Source organism: Rattus rattus, chromosome 3 (assembly GCF_011064425.1).
Source record: "Rattus rattus isolate New Zealand chromosome 3, Rrattus_CSIRO_v1, whole genome shotgun sequence".
Classification (NCBI taxonomy): domain Eukaryota; kingdom Metazoa; phylum Chordata; class Mammalia; order Rodentia; family Muridae; genus Rattus; species Rattus rattus.
Window position 1 is genome coordinate 204068624 of NC_046156.1, and position 17443 is coordinate 204086066.

Genomic DNA, 17443 nt, shown 5'->3' on the forward strand with positions numbered 1-17443 from the left:
TTAGCCTCAGATGTGGCTAAAAGCCCTTGCTGACAGACTTCCAGCACTTCCTAGGCTCCAGGCAGACTTCCCTTCTCTCCCTCACCCATGCTCCTGAAGATGTGCTCTGTCCCCATCTCGTGCTGCCATACATTAGGGATCTCATTGTGTTAGTAGGACCTCAGCCTTCCCTCCCTCTGTCCCCCGTCACCATTCACCTTGGCGTCCCCTCAGGCATGCTCGCTTTAGCTACCATCCAGTGACAGCAGCGTCCACTCCTCAGACAAGCACATGACTGCCTCTGGGTTCTAAGAACCAAGACTGCCCAGCTTTTACTTCTGCATCTTCCTTTGCTTTGAGTCTGTAGCTGACCCCTCCTTTGCCTCCCGGTAGCCCTGGGAGCAGCATCTGTGCATGATGCCAGCATAACTGAACCTGTCAGTCCTTCTTGCTGAGCCGTCCGTGGCTCTTCTCAGGGAACAGTTGCTGCCCAACCCTTCCGCACACCTGCAGTCCTGAGGCTGCACTGGGCCCTGGGGTTCTCCACTTTCTCTGCTAAGGGTTTGACTGCAGTAACAGCTGGATCACAGTGGACCAGCAGTAAGGTTATGCAGTGTATGTGGCACCTCAGCGCAGTCCCCAGCTCCTCTTTACAGGTGGCCTGCTCTGTCTTCTGCCTTGCTCCGTCCGCAGGCCAGTGGGAAGATGCTTATAGCTCCGGACGGCCGACAGTGTCCACAGCTAGAACAGGGCAGGCATTTTCTGAGACTCTTTCCATTTTTTTTCTTATTTTACTTTTGGCACTGGGTGTTGAACCCAGACCTTGGTTTATGCTGAACATGCACTAACCACTGAGCACTGTCTGTTTCTTCCTGTAACTTCCTTAGGAGCAAGGGAACCTGTTCCCAGGGGCCTCCTAGGGTCATTCTGATCTCATTGTCAGAACTGAATTGCATCTAAGTGAATGGCAGAAGTGACTTTGTCTCAGAATCAGGGCTCACTTTTGGAGCTGGATGTGAGGCACTGCTCTGATCAAGTGGACAGCTGTTAATTCCTTATAATACAAAGTAAGACGTGGGATGGATTTCGGACAGGCCATTCCTAGCATCAGTGGAACAAGGAAAATGTTGTAGGTCTATGTTTCCAGGGTGTGTGGTTGCCGAAGCCGTGGGTCAGCAGCCTGGAAACCAACTGTACGATCCCAGACAAACTGGGTATGGCAAGGAATGCTCCGTCCGAGTGCGTGGGAGGTGAAGGGATGAAGAGCATTTCAAGACGCTCCTTAGCTACTTGGCCAGTTCAAGGCCAGCGTACTACATGACACCCTGTCAAGGGGTAGAAGAGACGTGTCATCTAATTTTTTATCCATCTCTAAACATCTGTAAATCTATAAAAACAAACACAGCAACCCCAGGAAGAACCTGATCGGGCTGGTGAGAGAACTTAGTGGAGAAGGACACCGCCGAGCCTGAGGCTGACTTCCAAAAGCTGCCCTCGGACTTCCACACAGCCTCTGTGCCATGTGAGCAGTGCCCACAGCAAAGTTAAAAGGCGTAAAAGATTGGAAATTGTTTGAGCAGATCTCTTTAATAACATCCTTGAGAAATTTGACCTTAATGTAGATTTTGTTAATTTTCTTTATAGTAGAAACATGAATTATTATATCCGTAGACTAGCAGCGATTGGCTTTTAAAATATCCCCTAAGAAAGGGCTGTGGCTTGGAAGATGAGAACTGACTAGTGAGAACGTAGAGCATTGGGTGGCATTTGCTCTTCCCTCCTCCCACTGTATCCTCCGGCCTCCATACTTCTGTCATCACATACACAGAAACCAAACGTAGCCCACCAAAACCGTGCAGGCTCGAGACCAGTGTAACTACAGAAAGAGGCCCCTGGGCAGCTGTGGAGAGTGGCCATGTTCTTTACCGTAAAGTCTCGAGAACAGTCATACTGCTGAAATAGAGACCAGCATTGGTGTCCCACTGTGTGTACTAGCATACGGTAAAGATGTGTTCAAGGTTATGCAATTAAACCATAGTTCATAGCTAGAGTACGCTTTAAAAGCCTTGTAGAAAATGTGCACAAAGAAGATATGGTCTATAGTCCCAGCTCCTGAGGAGACCAAGGCACAGGATCCCTTGAGCCAAAGGTTTGTGATGACCCAGTTAACACAGTGAAGCCTGTCTTAAAAACATGAGGACTTCAGAACCATTGTTACAGCTATCGCTGTTGTTTATATATAGCATATCTATCTCTATCGTGTGTGTCTCAACATATGGTACAAATTATATGTAAAGGGAAGAATAACAACTCTTGGAAAATGTGTCAGCAGATTCACTTCTAAGGAAGGAACTTTACTTCTTACCAGGCTGTCAGCGCATGCTGGCCAACAGCGGGCTTGGACAGATGGGTGCACAAACAGATGAATGGGTTTTGCCTTGCTTAAGAAAGACCAGCATGGAAGCTAGATTAGCCTGGAATGAGCCAGGACTATTTTGGTCTTAAGATGAGAGGTTTGCATTTTTGATGGCTACTGGTGTTCACTTTCCTCTTTGTCTCGTGAGCATGCAAGAGTAACAGAAAGCCGTTAGGTTCACAGACCCGACGACTTCCCTCGGCCCGGCTCACGCACTCCTCACCTGTGCTCTGTGCTCTCATGTGGAGGTAGGAGGTATTCTCAGTATAGACGCCTGAGTCTGGGCCATTCTTCTCACCTCCTACTTCTTGTAAACTCCCCGAGAAAGCTATTATCTGTCTGCTTCTCGGCTCTCAGAGGAGGGAGATTCCATTGTCCCCTTCCACTGCTGTGTTCAGTGCCTTGTTTATCCTCAGTGGCTGATGATCAAAGCATGCACACTTGGCAGGTAAGGGAATGTAGAAGGCGGGAAGCCTTGGTGAACCTACAGCTTGTGTGGGGGTCCCGGAGACTCTCAGTGCTGGCCCCTCTGCGACCGGGTGTGATGTCATCTTATTTTAGAGCTTCATGGTGCTGTGGTGTTGAGGTTCTGAAAAGTGGACTTGTACGCAGCTCTGTCTCTGTCTTAGAAGTTTCAAGTGTGTGTGTGTGTGTGCGTGTCTGTGTGAGAGAGAGAGAGAGAGTGTGTGTGTGTGAGAGAGTGAGTGTGTGTGTGTGTGTGTGTGTGTGTGAGAGTGAGAGAGAGAGAGAGAGAGAGAGAGAGAGAGAGAGCGCTTGGAGGCTGGGATGGTCCTTCAGAGTTATTTCAACTGGGACTTAGAGGGCAGGGTGTCTTAGTCAGGGTCTCTATTCCTGCACAGACATCCATGACTAAGAAGCAAGCTGGGGAGGAAGGGGTTTATTCGGCTTACACTTCCCAAAGGAGGTCAGAACTAGAACTCAAGCAGGTCAGGAAGCAGGAGCTGATGCAGAGGCCATGGAGGGATGCTACTTACTGGCTTGTTTCCCCTGCCTTGCTCAGCTTGCTCTCTTGTAGAACCCAGGATCACCAGCCCAGGGATGACTCCACCCACAATGGGCTGGGCCCTCCCTCCTTGATCACTAATTGAGAAAATGCCTTACAGCTGGGTCTCATGGAGGCATTTCCTCTAGGGAGGCTCCTTTCTCTGTGATAGCTCCAGTTTGTGTCGAGTTGACACATAAAACCAGCCAGTACACAAGGCCGCTATGTTTTTATTTTTTATCACTATTTAGCTCACAGTACTTTGTAAATAGTGAGCAACAGCTTGCTATCTCCAAACACCAGTTTCAAACAAAAGCTGTCCACCATGTCTGTGTGGGACTTTAGCTGAGCACCTCTAGGAGCTCTGCTTGGAAGGTGGTCAGTTCCTGGCCTAGCTTCCCAACCGCTCTCCTGGCTCTGTACAGCCCTCAGGGGACAGCATCAACTTGGTGTTGACAAGACCGTGCGCCTTAACAGAGGTGGGTGCGGAGCTCCTGTGTTCCTTCATCCCCTTTGATCTCCCCTTCTCCCTTTTGTCTCATAGGTGACACGGAGCAGATGCCGGACTCTGTCACTTTCCTCTATCAGATAACCAGAGGAATGGCAGCGAGGAGTTACGGACTGAATGTGGCGAAGCTAGCAGATGTGCCCAGAGAAATCTTACAGAAAGCTGCTCACAAGTCTAAAGAGCTGGAAGGCTTAGTCAATCTGAGAAGGTCAGAATGTGTTCGTTGTTTTGTTCTTTGTTTGGTTCCTAGTGGAAGCCTCTGAGCTGTCTGGGAAGACGCAGGGGCTGTAAATGAACACGGCCTCTGCCTCTTTGGAGTGCAGCTTCTGTGGGGTTTCCTTATGGCCAGAAGAAAGCAGCTTGGAGCAAGCACAGATGGGTTTAGTCCTTGTTTGTGTTGTTTGTGTCAGGTCTTCATTAAGTGGCAAGCAATCTTTTGGGTCTTTTTTAAAAAAAGAATTAAGTCCATGTGTACCAACACTTTTGCTGCTGAAGAATGACAGTTAAAGGTGACTGAGTTCAGTGTCAGTACCTACGGCCTGCGCTTCAGTGGTAAATAGCTCTCAGAATTAAGAATTCTGCCAGGGTCAGGGATCAATAAAAATGCCTCTGTGGGTAAAGAGATTGCCACCAGAGCTGACTGATCCCTGGAACCCACAGGTGCGAAGAGAACCAGCTCTTATGAGTTGTCCTCAATGTACTCTATGACATGTCCTCGTCCCCTAAATAAATAAATGTAATGGCAAAAACAAACAAACAACAACAACAAAACCCAAAACCTTTTAGGCGTCTGTCAGGACGTGGGGCAGCGGTTAAGATTGCTTACTGCTCTTCCAGGGGACCCAGGCTCAGTCCCAATACCTACATCAGGTGCTCACAACATCCACAACTCCAGTGCTTCTGGCCTCGGTGAGCACCTTCACAGGCATGGTGCACATAAACTCATGCAGACATAGGTTCATACACATAAATAAAAATTAATGAATCTTGGGGAAAAGATGAATTCTGTCAGGATAAGAACCGTAGTGTGTGGCCATGCTCTCACCTTATCCACTCGTCCCGTATTAGCGAATTGTGTGTGAGGTTGTAATCTGGCCGCTTTCTGCCTCCTCTCTGACCTCTCTTCACCTCACCGTTCATGTGAATGCTCCCCCCCCCCCCCATGGCTGGTCAGTTTGTAGTCAGCTCATGAGCCAGCCTTAGAATACTCCTGGGATATACCTAAAGGGAGACGCCACCAGGAAAGTGTCCTGTGGACAAGCAGCAGTTCTGGCCTTTTCTTTCTTGAACAACTAGGGACTAGCCTGAGTTCCCTCAAGGAACTCTGATAACCACATGACCACAAGTAAACCAAAAATTTTTTTTAATTAAATTAAATGTTACATCTGGCTACCAGTAGTTCCTAGACTCCCTAAGGATAATACTTAGTTCTGAGTATCATTACCAAGTTTCAGTATTTAAATGTTGCTGAGCATGGTGACCCATGCCTTTAATCCCAGCACTGAAGAAGCAGTGGCAGGCAGATCACTGTGAGTTCGAGGCCAGCCTCATTTAGTGAGTTCAGGACAGCCAGGACTACGTAGTGAGACCCTGTCTTCAAACGAACAAACAAATAACATGTTAATATCTGTGAGGCTGGAGAGATGGCTTGGTCATTTCCCAGCACCCACGGGTAACTCACAACTGCCTCTAATTCCAGTTCCAGGAAATCTTCTGTCCTCTGAGGGCCACTGCGTGCGTGCCATGCATATGTTAGGCACACACACACACACACATGAGATAAAAACCTTACTCTCTGTGGCCTGTGAAAAGGGAAGGAGCAGCTGCAGCTTGAGTGGTGTGTAGCGTGCATGCCTCAGTTTCCCTCCACAGCAGCTGTGCTCACATGCCAGCCATGGGGTGGTGTGCAGAGACCGGCCGGGTCTCCAGCACTAGAGTGCCACAGGTGATGGGCGGCTTCCTATGTCGGCAGGGTAACCTGTTTCGGGCTAATTCTGTTACAGAACAAATTCACATAAAAAGTTTCCAGAAAGATTACTGATGGGAGCTCAAAATCTAAACCTTTACCTTCTGCAAAGTCCAAAGACACAGGTAGTCTTTGTTGTCCTCTAGTCATCGTTTCCTGAGAGAAACAAGAACAAACTGCTACCTCAGAGGATTCTGCCGCCTGTGGTGGTGTACCCACTTAATCCCAGCACTCTGGAGGCAGAGGCAGGCGGATCTCTGCGAGTTAGAGTTTGGCCTAGTCTACACAGGGACTTCCAGGCCAGCCAGGGCTACGTAGTGAATGAAAAACTCTGTCTCAAAAAAAAAAAAAAAAATTACACATACAAGCTGGTAATAGAATAGTTTATACCTGTTACTACTGTAGTTTCAGAAGCTAAAGTCAGAAAATTAGAATCAGATTATACTCAGATTATTCTAGACATTAATTTTTCTACCTAATATGTGACATTTTAAAATCTGCAGTTATCTCGATAAGGTAGGATATTCAATTAAGATGGAATATTTTAGATCTGCACAGGTGGCTCAGTGGTTCTTTCAGAGGACCCAGGTTCTAGTCCCAGCACCTACATAGCATCTCACAACCGTCTGTAACTCCAGTTCCAAGGGATCTGACCCTCTCTCCTCTGGCCTCTGTGGGCACTCTCTAATCATGCACACGGTATGTAACATGCACATGGTACATAACATGCACATGCCAGGAGACACTCATACACGTAAAATAACCCCCCCACCAAGTTTTTTGAAGATGGCATTTTCTGTGGTTTATCAGGACACTGCACATATTTTCCCTATTCATTAAAAGTGTTTTTCACATCAGTTCTCTTGGTCAGGTCGAAGACGTGTGTGTGTGTGTGTGTGTGTGTGTGTGTGTGTGTGTGTGTGTGTGTGTGTACGTGCACGCGTGCTATAGTAATTTAAGAACTAGTTACACACTCATCACATAAGGAAAGGATTACATACAGTCAGTCACCTGTAGCTTCCTGGACACAGACAGGGACACCAGCCGCCTCTGGCAGAGTTAAGAAGTCATGTGCCCTCCCTGCAGGCACCGTTTAAGAAGACAGCAGGAAGACAGTCATGGTAATCAGTCACTGGGTCATTAATGCAGCTGTAGCCCTAGAGTGGGGGATGCCACCCCCTCATGTTGACAGAGCCTGTGCTGTTCCAACTGAGTAGGCTTCCTGTTTCCAAAATAACTAATACTTTACTGTTTCTCCAGGAAAAGACTTGAATATTTTATAGATTTGTGGACGGCACATAGTGTAAAGGACCTGCACACGCGGGCAGCTGAGCTGGAAATACAGGAAATACAGACGTCTCCCCACAATGAAATGAAAACTACACTTTTGGAGCAAAAGACGGAGAGCTGAAGATAGCACTGTATGATCATGCGAGCCAGAGGCCGACTGGAGAACTGAAGATACAAACTGAGCAAACAGCTTTGAGGTAGCAGCTGTCAGTGGCGTGAGCACGGAGGAAGAGCGACGTCTTCCCTTTGAGATGGTTCCTTCTCTGGGAAGGGGGAGCTTTTCAGGCTCTCGTCCTCCGCACTCGGTGCCTGCACAGCCAGAGCGGCAGTGTCATTTTGGCCCAGACAGCTGACCGCAGGGTAACCTGACAGGGATCTTTTGTGAGAACTGAAGATTTTATAATGCTAGCGGTTTTTTCACCAAAGCCATGAGCATTTTTATGAGGAGTAGAATCATGAAGCTTCTAGAATCCAGAGCACAGGGAGGAAACAGCCATATGAACTTGGAGGAGCTAAGAGTAGCTGTCACTTTAAACAGCTGCAGTCGTTAAATAAAATTATTTTGTCATCACTTATGGAATAAATACTTGCTCAGATTTATGGTGTGCATTATTGAATTTTGTTATCCAGATATCAGATAGTTGTCTTGTTGTTCTGTTAATTGATTTTTGAAACAAGGTCTCACTATGTAGCCCTGGCTGACCTGGAATTCACCATGTAGACCAGGCTGACCCCAAACTCACAGAGATCCACCTACCTCTGCCTCCTGAACTCTGGGATTAAAGACCTGTGCCACCATAGCCAGCCGTTTTTATTTTCAACCGTGGAAGGCCCTCAGAGCTGACCTCCGTTGTTCTGACTGCTCGTTCACCAGCGTGGCACACCTGTCATCAGAGGCTTTTTCCATTCGTATCCACCCTCCTTCCTTGCAAGTGTCAAGGGACAGACACGCAGCTGTGTCCCTGGGTTTGTTTCTAAGTGTGTCATCCTGCAGAAGGGTTTTTCCTTCCCTCTCACTTATGATTCCAGCTCAGTTGCACTTCTCTCCCGTGCTTGATGGACATCGCTTTAATTCCTTCTTCTAGGGTATTACCTGCAGTGACCCACTGTGATGAAGAGCGTGGTCAGTTGCTCAGTGCTACCCAGTGGCTCCGTGAGGTGTGCTGTGCGTGCACAGCTCCATCTCGCCCCTTTAGAGTATGCAGCTCGGCGGATGCATCTTTCCTCCTGGGTCGCCCGGCTGTGACTGTGGTCAGCTTTACAGTGTTCTCATCACCCCCAAGTGGATGGTTTGTGCGGAACCCCAGCACAAACCACTGAGGCACATTCTGCCTCTGCAGATTAGCGTGTTCTCAGTGGGGACATCATCTCAATTTACATAGCATGTGGCCCTCTGTGCCTGCTGTCTTGCACTCATGGAGGTTCTAAACTCTCCATGTCAGAGCACGTACCAATAAGTCATTCCTTTCCACGGATGGAGCGTTCATCATTCCGTTCCAAACCCATGTTTTATTTAACCATTCACTGGGTGGGATATATTTTGATTATTCCATTCTGGCTTTTGGATTGGTTCTAGGAGCAGCTTTGTATGTGACAAAACACAGTATATTTTAGAATCTCCTGGATTATGAACAAATTAGTCTCAATGGTTACAAGTGACTTAAATCTGCAATGATTCGTTCCATCTCTTTCCCTGCTTTAAAGGTTAGGAGAAAACATGACATAGTTAGATACCGATAAACATACTTAAAATAGAAAAGAATACAAAGTAAAAAATGTTCAGGGCAGAAGCTGAATGAGGAGAATGTTCCCTGTCATCAAGGTACCTGCTTACTGATGACTTGAGGTCCTTATGGAAGTGAGTTGTCTTTTAAAAGAACACAGTTCGTCCAAGTTTGAGCCCGTTGTGGAGGTGGGGGTCACGGGGCTGGTGAGACAGTGCCTACTGTGTGGATTCCTGAGAATAGGCCGAATCCAATAAGGCCTAGCAATTAATGATGACCTTTAGTGCGTCCAAAAATCAATTGTAATTAATGCTGTGCTGTGTAATTATAAAAATGCTGCGTGGCGCTTCTCACTGGGAATGTGGAGTGTATTAGCACCGTCTGTGGTTCCTAACTTTGTGAGTTAAGTCAGTTCCTCCAAGGATCATTGGCACTCATGAGTATGAAGGCTTTACTGACCCAGGTAAGCCACTAGGGACAGGGCTTTGCCAGGGAAGTGATCATTCTGGCTTGCCTGGGACATCCTGCCCCCTACCTGCTTGGCTGGCACATTTGTTAAATGCCTCTTTAACTCAGAACTGCTCTGTTGGAATCACAAATTGTAAGGCACCCCCAGTTAATGTGGGTGCTTTGTGGCACAGAGGTTAACATGACAAGTTTCAAATGCCATCTTCAAAAGTCCATTTTCCCTTACTCAGTGCTGAGCTCGGGCTCCTCACAAAGGCCTGCCTGTTGCCTGGGCCCCCTCTGGGGAAGGACTTAGTCTTGTGGCACTTAGACACTCTAGGTTCCTAGTTGCTGCTACGCTTTACCACCTAGTCCATTTTTTAAAACGAATCCCAAAGATAACTTGTCCTCTGCCCTGTCTCCATGAGATCGCGATGAAGAGTGTGCACCTGACTGGTGGCGTGAGGCACATGGTGAGGCTGTTTTCAGGCAGAAATAGTTCAGCTTGGAGAAGGAATTCTTTTCTCTAGTTGTCTTTCCCTTTATTCAAAGGCTCAGCTCCTTTCACTGCCTGTGGTGACTTCATTCATTCTCTCCCTCCCTCCCTTACTTCCTCTACCTCCCTCCTTCACTTCCTCTCCCTCCTTCCCTTCCTCTCCCTCCCTCCATCTTCCCCTCCTTCACTTCTCCTTCCTCACTTCCTCTCCCTCCCTCCTCACCTCCCTCCCTCCTTCACTTCCTCTCCCTCCCTCTATCTTCCCCTCCTTCACTTCCTTTACCTCCCTCCCTCACTTCTTCATTTCCTCCTTCCCTCTCCACATCATTCCTCTACCTACCTCCCTCTATCTCCCCCCTCCTTCACTTCTTCCCCTTCCTCACTTCCTCTCCCTCCCTCACTTCCTCACCCTCCCTTTCTCTTCCTACCTCCCTCTACTTCCCTCCTTCCTCTCTCCTCCCTTTTTTATATTTACAGGATTTTATGAAATTTGTTCTTAGACAGCCTCACATGTGTGTTGTGTTTCCCAGTGTCTCTCGCTCTCTAATCTTGTCTTCCCTCCCTCCCTCCCCAGGCAAACCCTTACTTCTCCCTCACTTCTTCTTTGCTGCATTAACTTTTATTTCTTTGTTGTGATCCACTGAGCTTTTTAAAAATTCATACACTATATTTTAATCATTCTTCCCTCATTCCTCCCAGATCCTTTTTCCCTACACAACTTCTTGTTTTTCTCTTTCTTTAAAACAAACAAAAACAAAGCAAAATAACAAGAATGACACAAAAATGGAAATTAAAATAAACAAAAGACTAACACCACCAAAAAAAAGTGTTTTCTTGCATTGGCCAACACTCCTGGGCATGGGACCTACCCTGTAGTGTGGTTGGTATATCCAGGGAGACCTATCCAGGGAGAGAGACCCATCCGGCTTGAACCTGTACAGGTCTTGTGCATGCTGCCTAGGTCTTGGAGTTAATGTGTGTGTCAGTCCTGTTATATCCAGAAGATGCTGTTTCCTTGGTGGCATCCATCACCTCTGGCTCTTACAATCCTTCCGCCTCCTCTTTCGCATAGCTCTCTGAGCCCTGAGGAGAGAGTTTGATGAAGACATACCATTTAGGACTGAGTACTCCAAAGCCTCTCACTTTGCATCTTGTCCAATCATGGGTCTCTGTATTTGCTCCCATCTACTATAAGAAGATACTTTTCTGATGATGGCTGAACAGGCAGTGGTCTACATTGGAGCTTGGTGGGCTTGCCCTAGGTATACAACAAGACAATGGCCATGCCTCTTCCAGCATGAAAAACTAGCAGAGAGAGGTAGGACCTGAGGAGCCCTTACCCCACCCATGATTGACAGTTGGCAGGGCCAGGCTTATCCAAGTGAGGGCAACTACTCTCGATCTAGCAGGCTCCTGCCTCTCTTTCTGTCCATCTTCCTTGATGTTTCTAGAGAATAGAAACAAGGCCCCTTTTCTGTCTTACTTTATGAAGCCCCATGGAGTGTAGGAATGCTACTTTCTGTCACTTAGATGAGGAAGACTTAAGATCTAGTGCCTCCCTAGCACCAGATGCAAATGTTGGGTTAGGAGACAGATTATCATTCAACATTAGTATCTATTACTTTTTTTTACTTTCTCTCTCCTTTCTTTTTCTCATGTCTCCCTTCAATCCACGATCTACTCTGTAAGGAAATGTGTACATACACCTTCCTCAACCCCTTCCAAGACTCTTCCTGACTAAGGAGGTCTTGTGTAGAACCCAAGGAATGTCAACTTTTAAAGAGATTATTTCTTAGGGCAATTCCAGATTTAAAGAAAATCAAGTAGGAGCCAAGTTTCTGTATCCCCCTCTCCCCTCAGCCTTCTCAGTGCTTACACTTGACAAATGCTTACCCTTGATACAGTTGAGGGACTGACCTTAACACCTCAGAGTCACTCAGAGTCATGACTTCTATAAATATACCCTTGTACATTGGACAATAACATCTTCCCACCACACAGTGCCATACAGAGTCATGCAATGGTCATAAAAGCCCACACTACCTGTTCAGTTCTCCCTGCCTCTCTTCAAACTGCTGCAAACTCTGATTCTTTTATTGTCTCCACAGTTTTACCATTTCAAAAATGCCACATAGTTGGAATCAGAATTGTAGCAAGTTTAGACTGGTCTTTTCACTTAGTAATGTGCATTTAAGATCCCTCCATGTCCAGCAAAAGCATGGTTAAAAACCTTTCCCATTCTTTTCTTGGCTTGACAAACCATTCCTTACGGTGCTGAGCGGTGTTCCATTGTCTAGCTCTTTCACAGTTCATCCAGCTCTGAAAGAAATCTCCGTTGCAACTATGTTTATAACAGCTGTGACTGAAGTTGTTATGAACATCCTTACACAGGTTTTCTGTACATACCTTTTCAACTCAACTGAGTAAATACCAAGGGGTGTGATTGCTGGATTGTGTGGTATGAGTATATTTGGTTGTACACGAATTGCTAACCCATCCTCCAAAATGGCTGAGCAACTTTTCCTGGGTAGGAGCAGTAAACGAGAGTTCCTGTCCTTGATGGAATTAGGCATGTATGTGTTCCAGACTCTAGCCGTTCTAATGCTGTGTATGACATCATGTGCTCTTTTTCCATGTCTTTCCCGATGATGTCGGAGTCTTTTCCTATGTTTACTCGCCAGCTTCATGTGTCTGTTAAGGTGTGTCTCTTTTGCTTATTTTCTGATTATTAATGTGTTGTGAGTTTTAAGCATTCTTTGTATATCTTGGGTAACAATGTTATCAGTGTTGTTTTGCTCTGAAGAGACACCATGACCATGGCAACTCTTATAAGGTTCAGTCCATTTTCATCATGGTGGGGTGTTTGGCAACATTCAGGCAGACGTGGTGCTGGAGAAGGAGCTGTGAGTTCTACATCTGGATTCACAGGGAAACGAGAGACACAGCCTGGCTTGGGCTTTTTCAACCCCATAGCCAACCCCAAGTGACATAGTTTCTCCAAAAGGTCACAACTATTCCAACAAGGCCACAACTCCCTAACTCTTCCAAGTAGTGCCACTCCTTGATAACTAATCATTCAAATATATGAGCCTATGGGCCATTCTGATTCAAACCACCACACAGTCCTTTGTCACAGGGCTTTTGCAAACATTTCCTTCACATCTGAGGCTTATTTCTCATTCTCTTGACAGCCTTTCACAGGGCAGAAATTAATTTTAATAAAGTCCAGCACTGATTCTTTCACAGATCATGCCTTTGATATATCAAAACCATTTCTGTGATTTCTGTGCCCAAAGCCGTCCACATTTCCTACTGTAGTTTGAAGAATTTTATAGTGTGTTTCTTCACATCAACTAATTTTGAGTTAGCTTTTCCATAAGATTTATGGTATTTGTGTGTGTGTGTGTGTGTGTGTGTGTGTGTGTGTGTTAGTTGTTTTGCTCTTGTAAGATTTATTTTATGTGTAGGAGAATTATGCCTGCCTGAATGTTTATGTACTGCATATATGCCTGAGGCCCAACGGGTCAAGAGAGGGGGTGTCAGGTCCTCTGGCACTGGAGTTATGGATGTTTGTAAGTGAATACGTGGGTGCCAGGAACTGAATCAAGATCCTTTGCAAGAACAACACTGGCTCTTAATTTCTAAGCCATCTCTCCAGCCTCCCCAATGGACTTTATTTTTTCAGAGCATTTTTAAGTTCACAGCAAAATTGAGCAGAAAATGCAGCAAGGACACTTTATTCTTAAACCATTGGAAATGATCCCTCTGCAGATTAAGAGACAGATTGAGCGTGGCCCTAATGTCTCCAGACTCTTATCTGTCACAAGCACCAGTTTCTGACTCACACCTGAGTCACATCCTTCAGCTTTGTAACGTTAGGAGCTTTCAGCAGAATATTGAGCAAATACAAACATTTAAAAGCTCATTTTTTTTTTTGTGAGTGACCACGAAGAGCGTGTGTGTTGTCCTGAATCACTCATAAGTTGTCTGACACTTTATATTATGAATATTAATAGCATTCAAATCAGTATGTAACATTGTCAGGAGAAAAGATAAGAATATTTCCAAGCACTAACCCAAGATCGATACCTTTGAGCATTTTGGTTTCCCAGCGGTCAACAGCTTTGCTATTTGCACACAAGCTAAGTTCCCAATGTCTTCCCTCACTGGAAGTACAAATACCCCATGTACTTAAAGAGTTCCTGATGGGGCAGGAATTAGCTCACCCTTTGTAATCAATAGGCAACCAAACCAATTCTGTATAAGTGATTGCCAGACAGCAATGCGTTAACCTATACTGCAATGTCAGATTCTTCTAGAACGGTTCATTGCTCCAATGTCAGATGCAAACTTTTTAAGAAGAAGTTGAAAAATGATGACTTGTCTGTAAGGGTAAGTACCCATGGACTTCAAGGTATTCGATTCAAATTTTAAAAATAGATTTATAAATGGCAGGCTGGTGAGTGTAGGTGGTCAATCTCAAGACACCTAATTATATTCAGGCAATCCGTGGCCAGCGATGCGAAATGTTATATAAATAGCCAACTGCAGCTTGGACCTTGTTAAACCAAAATGACCCCTTCAGTGGCAATCTGTCATAAGCTCATTGGTCTGTGGATAAGCAAATAGTTGCACACTTAGTTAGTGGTCATAGATTTGATTACGTTGTGAGAACAGGCAGCCACTAGGGGATTCATTGAAATGGAAAATAAAAACAATGGTTTTGTCTGGGCTTAGAGAACAAGAAAAAGTGTGTGTGTGTGTGGGGGGGGTGTCTTTTCAGCCTAGAGCCTAGCTCTGTTTCTTTCTTTTCTTTTCTTTTCTTTTCTTTCCTTTTCTTTTCTTTCTTTTTCTTTTTCTTTTTCTTTTTTTTTTGTCACCTCACGGGCAACAGACTTACAATTCCTTCTGCTTTTTAAAAAATTCCTTGGGGTTGGGGATTTAGCTCAGCGGTAGAGCACTTGCCTAGCAAGCGCAAGGCCCTGGGTTCGGTCCCCAGCTCTGGGAAAAAAAGAAAAAAGAAAAAAAAATTCCTTATCAATGACTCTTTTCACATTGTAATGAATCAGCTCTGTGATTTTTCTGTGTGTGGGGAGGGTGACAATGTGTGTGCTGATGCATGTGCATAATTGCACACATGCATAAATGTGCACATGCATGCGAATGGCTGGATCTAGAAGGCCACGCTTGGATTTTAGGTGGGTTCTGCAGATCCAAACCCTGCTTTGGTGCTTGGCCAGCTAAGCCATTTCCCCAGGCGTTCCTGTGATTTGCTTTGTCTCCCATTGGCTTTAAGTTCTGTCTTCAACTCTATCCTCATGCTCGCTCATGACGCACACTCCTGCCTTCATTCTGAGTGTGTGCCCTCACTATCGCCTTTTGCAGAAGATAAACTTGGGGCTGGGGCAGGGCTAAAGCTATGGCTGCGGTAGAGCATATGGTTAGGATATTTAAGACCTGAGTTTACTCCCACCAGTCCCCCTACCCCACCTACAGTAGAAGGCATAAAGGGGTTAGCTAATCACAGTTATTCCAGCTTGTACAGCTGGTTACCTCAGAGAGTTTTAGCCTTAGATCAAGCAGCTGTTTTACCAGCCAGATCTATGTGCAACAGCGATTGCACGTTCTAGAAGGATCTATGAACTCTGCACCAAAGTGAGGGAGGTAGTTTTGTTAAAGTATGAAGGCTTATGCTGTGTAAGAATTCATCTAGGACTCAGCCCCCAGAACTCCTTCATCTAAGTGTATCAAACTCATGTCCCGAATCTTAAAGTGCCACACATAGTCTATCTTTAGACTCAGTAGCACCTGAAAGCTAAAGCCTATAAATTAATAGGGATAAAAATTTTTATTCAATACAGGAAACAAATATTTTTCCATCACAATATAAACTTAATAAAGTAGTATTTTCCTGAAAAACAAATGATGAGGTCAGAGTTGACATCAAATACTTTCCATGTAATACTTGTGGAATGAGTACAGTAGATACCATTTGAAATTAATGTACTGGTCATAATAACAAGTCTTCATATTCTTTTAAAAGGTTTTATTACATTTATTGAGAGAGAGTGCGTGCGTGCGTGCATGCATGCGTGCGTGTGATGCCTTAGCTCATGGACTGGCACACAGAGGAGGTCAGATTACACTTGGGCTGTCAGGGTGGTTGGGACCAGCATCTTTACTCACTGAGCCCTTTTATTGGCCCTTTCCATTTTTTCTTTATATAAAATAATTTTTTTACTAAGTAGTTCTAAAAGAGAATCCTAATGGAACACTTAAAGGAGACTGTGCTTTTCTCTTTAATTTAAAGTTTCTTGCCCACCCCCCATCCACACCTTGAAATGCATACGCACCACTCTAACAGGCGGGCTAGGAGTGCTTCTGGATATCAGTGGAAGGAAAATACTATAGCATCCATCACTCTTTGGTTTAAAATGGTCTCTAAATTCCCCCATTCAGACACTGGTGTATACACCGACCTACAAGCCCTGGCACTGATAGTTTTTTTTTTTTTTTTTTTTTTTTTTTTTTTTTTTTATTTTGTCTTTATTTATTTTTTTTTGGAGCTGGGAACTGAACCCAGGGCTTTGCGCTTGCTAGGCAAGCACTCTACCACTGAGCTAAATCCCCAACCCCTCACTGATAGTTTTTAACTATCAATACGTAGACTGAGCATCTTCCTACACTCTGAAAGCCCCAGGTCACTAACTACTGGTGAGACTTGTGATTCAAGGGTCTTACTGAGGAGTGAATGTAACAGCTGTAACGTCTGGGAGTTGTGCTGGCTAGTTATATGCCAACACGGCACAAGCTACAGTCCTTTTAGAAGAGGTTAACCTCAATTGAGAAAATTGACTGTTGTAGACAAGCCAATGGTACATTTTCATGATTGATGATTGATCATCGATGGAAGAGGGCTCAGCCCATTGTGGTCTTGGATGCTATAAGAAAGCAGACTGAGTAAGCCATGGGGAGCATGCCAGTAAGCAGCACCCCTCTGTGGCTTCTGCTTCTGTTCCTGAATTGCCGCTCCTGTCTTGACTTCTTCAATGACGGACTGTTACCTCAAAGTGTAAGAAGAAATAGACCTGTTCCTTCCCAAGTTGCTTTTGGTCATGGTATTTTTCACAGCAATAGAAAGGTCCCTAAGATGGGGGTCTATGAGACCCCACTGGCTAACAACTCAAGAAAAAAAAAAAGGCAAGTATTCCAAGGACTAGGATTTTTATTTTTATTTACTAGCATGTTATATCTGTTCCAATTATTGTTCACTATTATAGGGTAGCTCCATTTAAGCGTTTTATATATGCATATGTGTATACTGGGACGTTTCTATAGCAGTTGGTTTCCATTTGAAGTTTCTTTTCTCCTCCCCTTCCCTCTCTTCCTCCTCCTCCCCCTCCTCTTCTTCCCCTTCCTCCTCCCTTCCTCCTTCTCCGTTTTTAAAAAGACTGGTTTCTTTGTGTAGCCTGGCTGTCCTGGAACTCCCTCTGTAGACCAGGCTGGCCTTGAACTCAGAGATCTGCCTGCTTCCGGAGAGCTGGTATTGAAAGCATGTACTACCTCTGCCTGGCTCCCTGTGGATTTTTCCACTGCCCTGGTGATGGCTATCCT

The 17443-nt window shown here is 45.3% G+C and overlaps 1 protein-coding gene across 2 annotated transcripts in view; it reads left to right on the forward strand.

Annotated features, from left to right (window-relative positions):
• Nucleotides 1-7758, forward strand: part of Msh3 (mutS homolog 3) — a 139942-nt gene extending 132184 nt beyond the window's left edge. For both annotated transcript variants that reach the window (XM_032899044.1, XM_032899046.1), the window contains exons 23-24: nucleotides 3943-4114; nucleotides 7133-7758. In XM_032899044.1, the coding sequence (XP_032754935.1) occupies nucleotides 3943-4114; nucleotides 7133-7283 (323 nt within the window). In that variant the 3' untranslated portion in view covers nucleotides 7284-7758. The remainder of the gene's footprint in view (nucleotides 1-3942; nucleotides 4115-7132) is intronic.
• Nucleotides 7759-17443: the final 9685 nt, after the last annotated feature.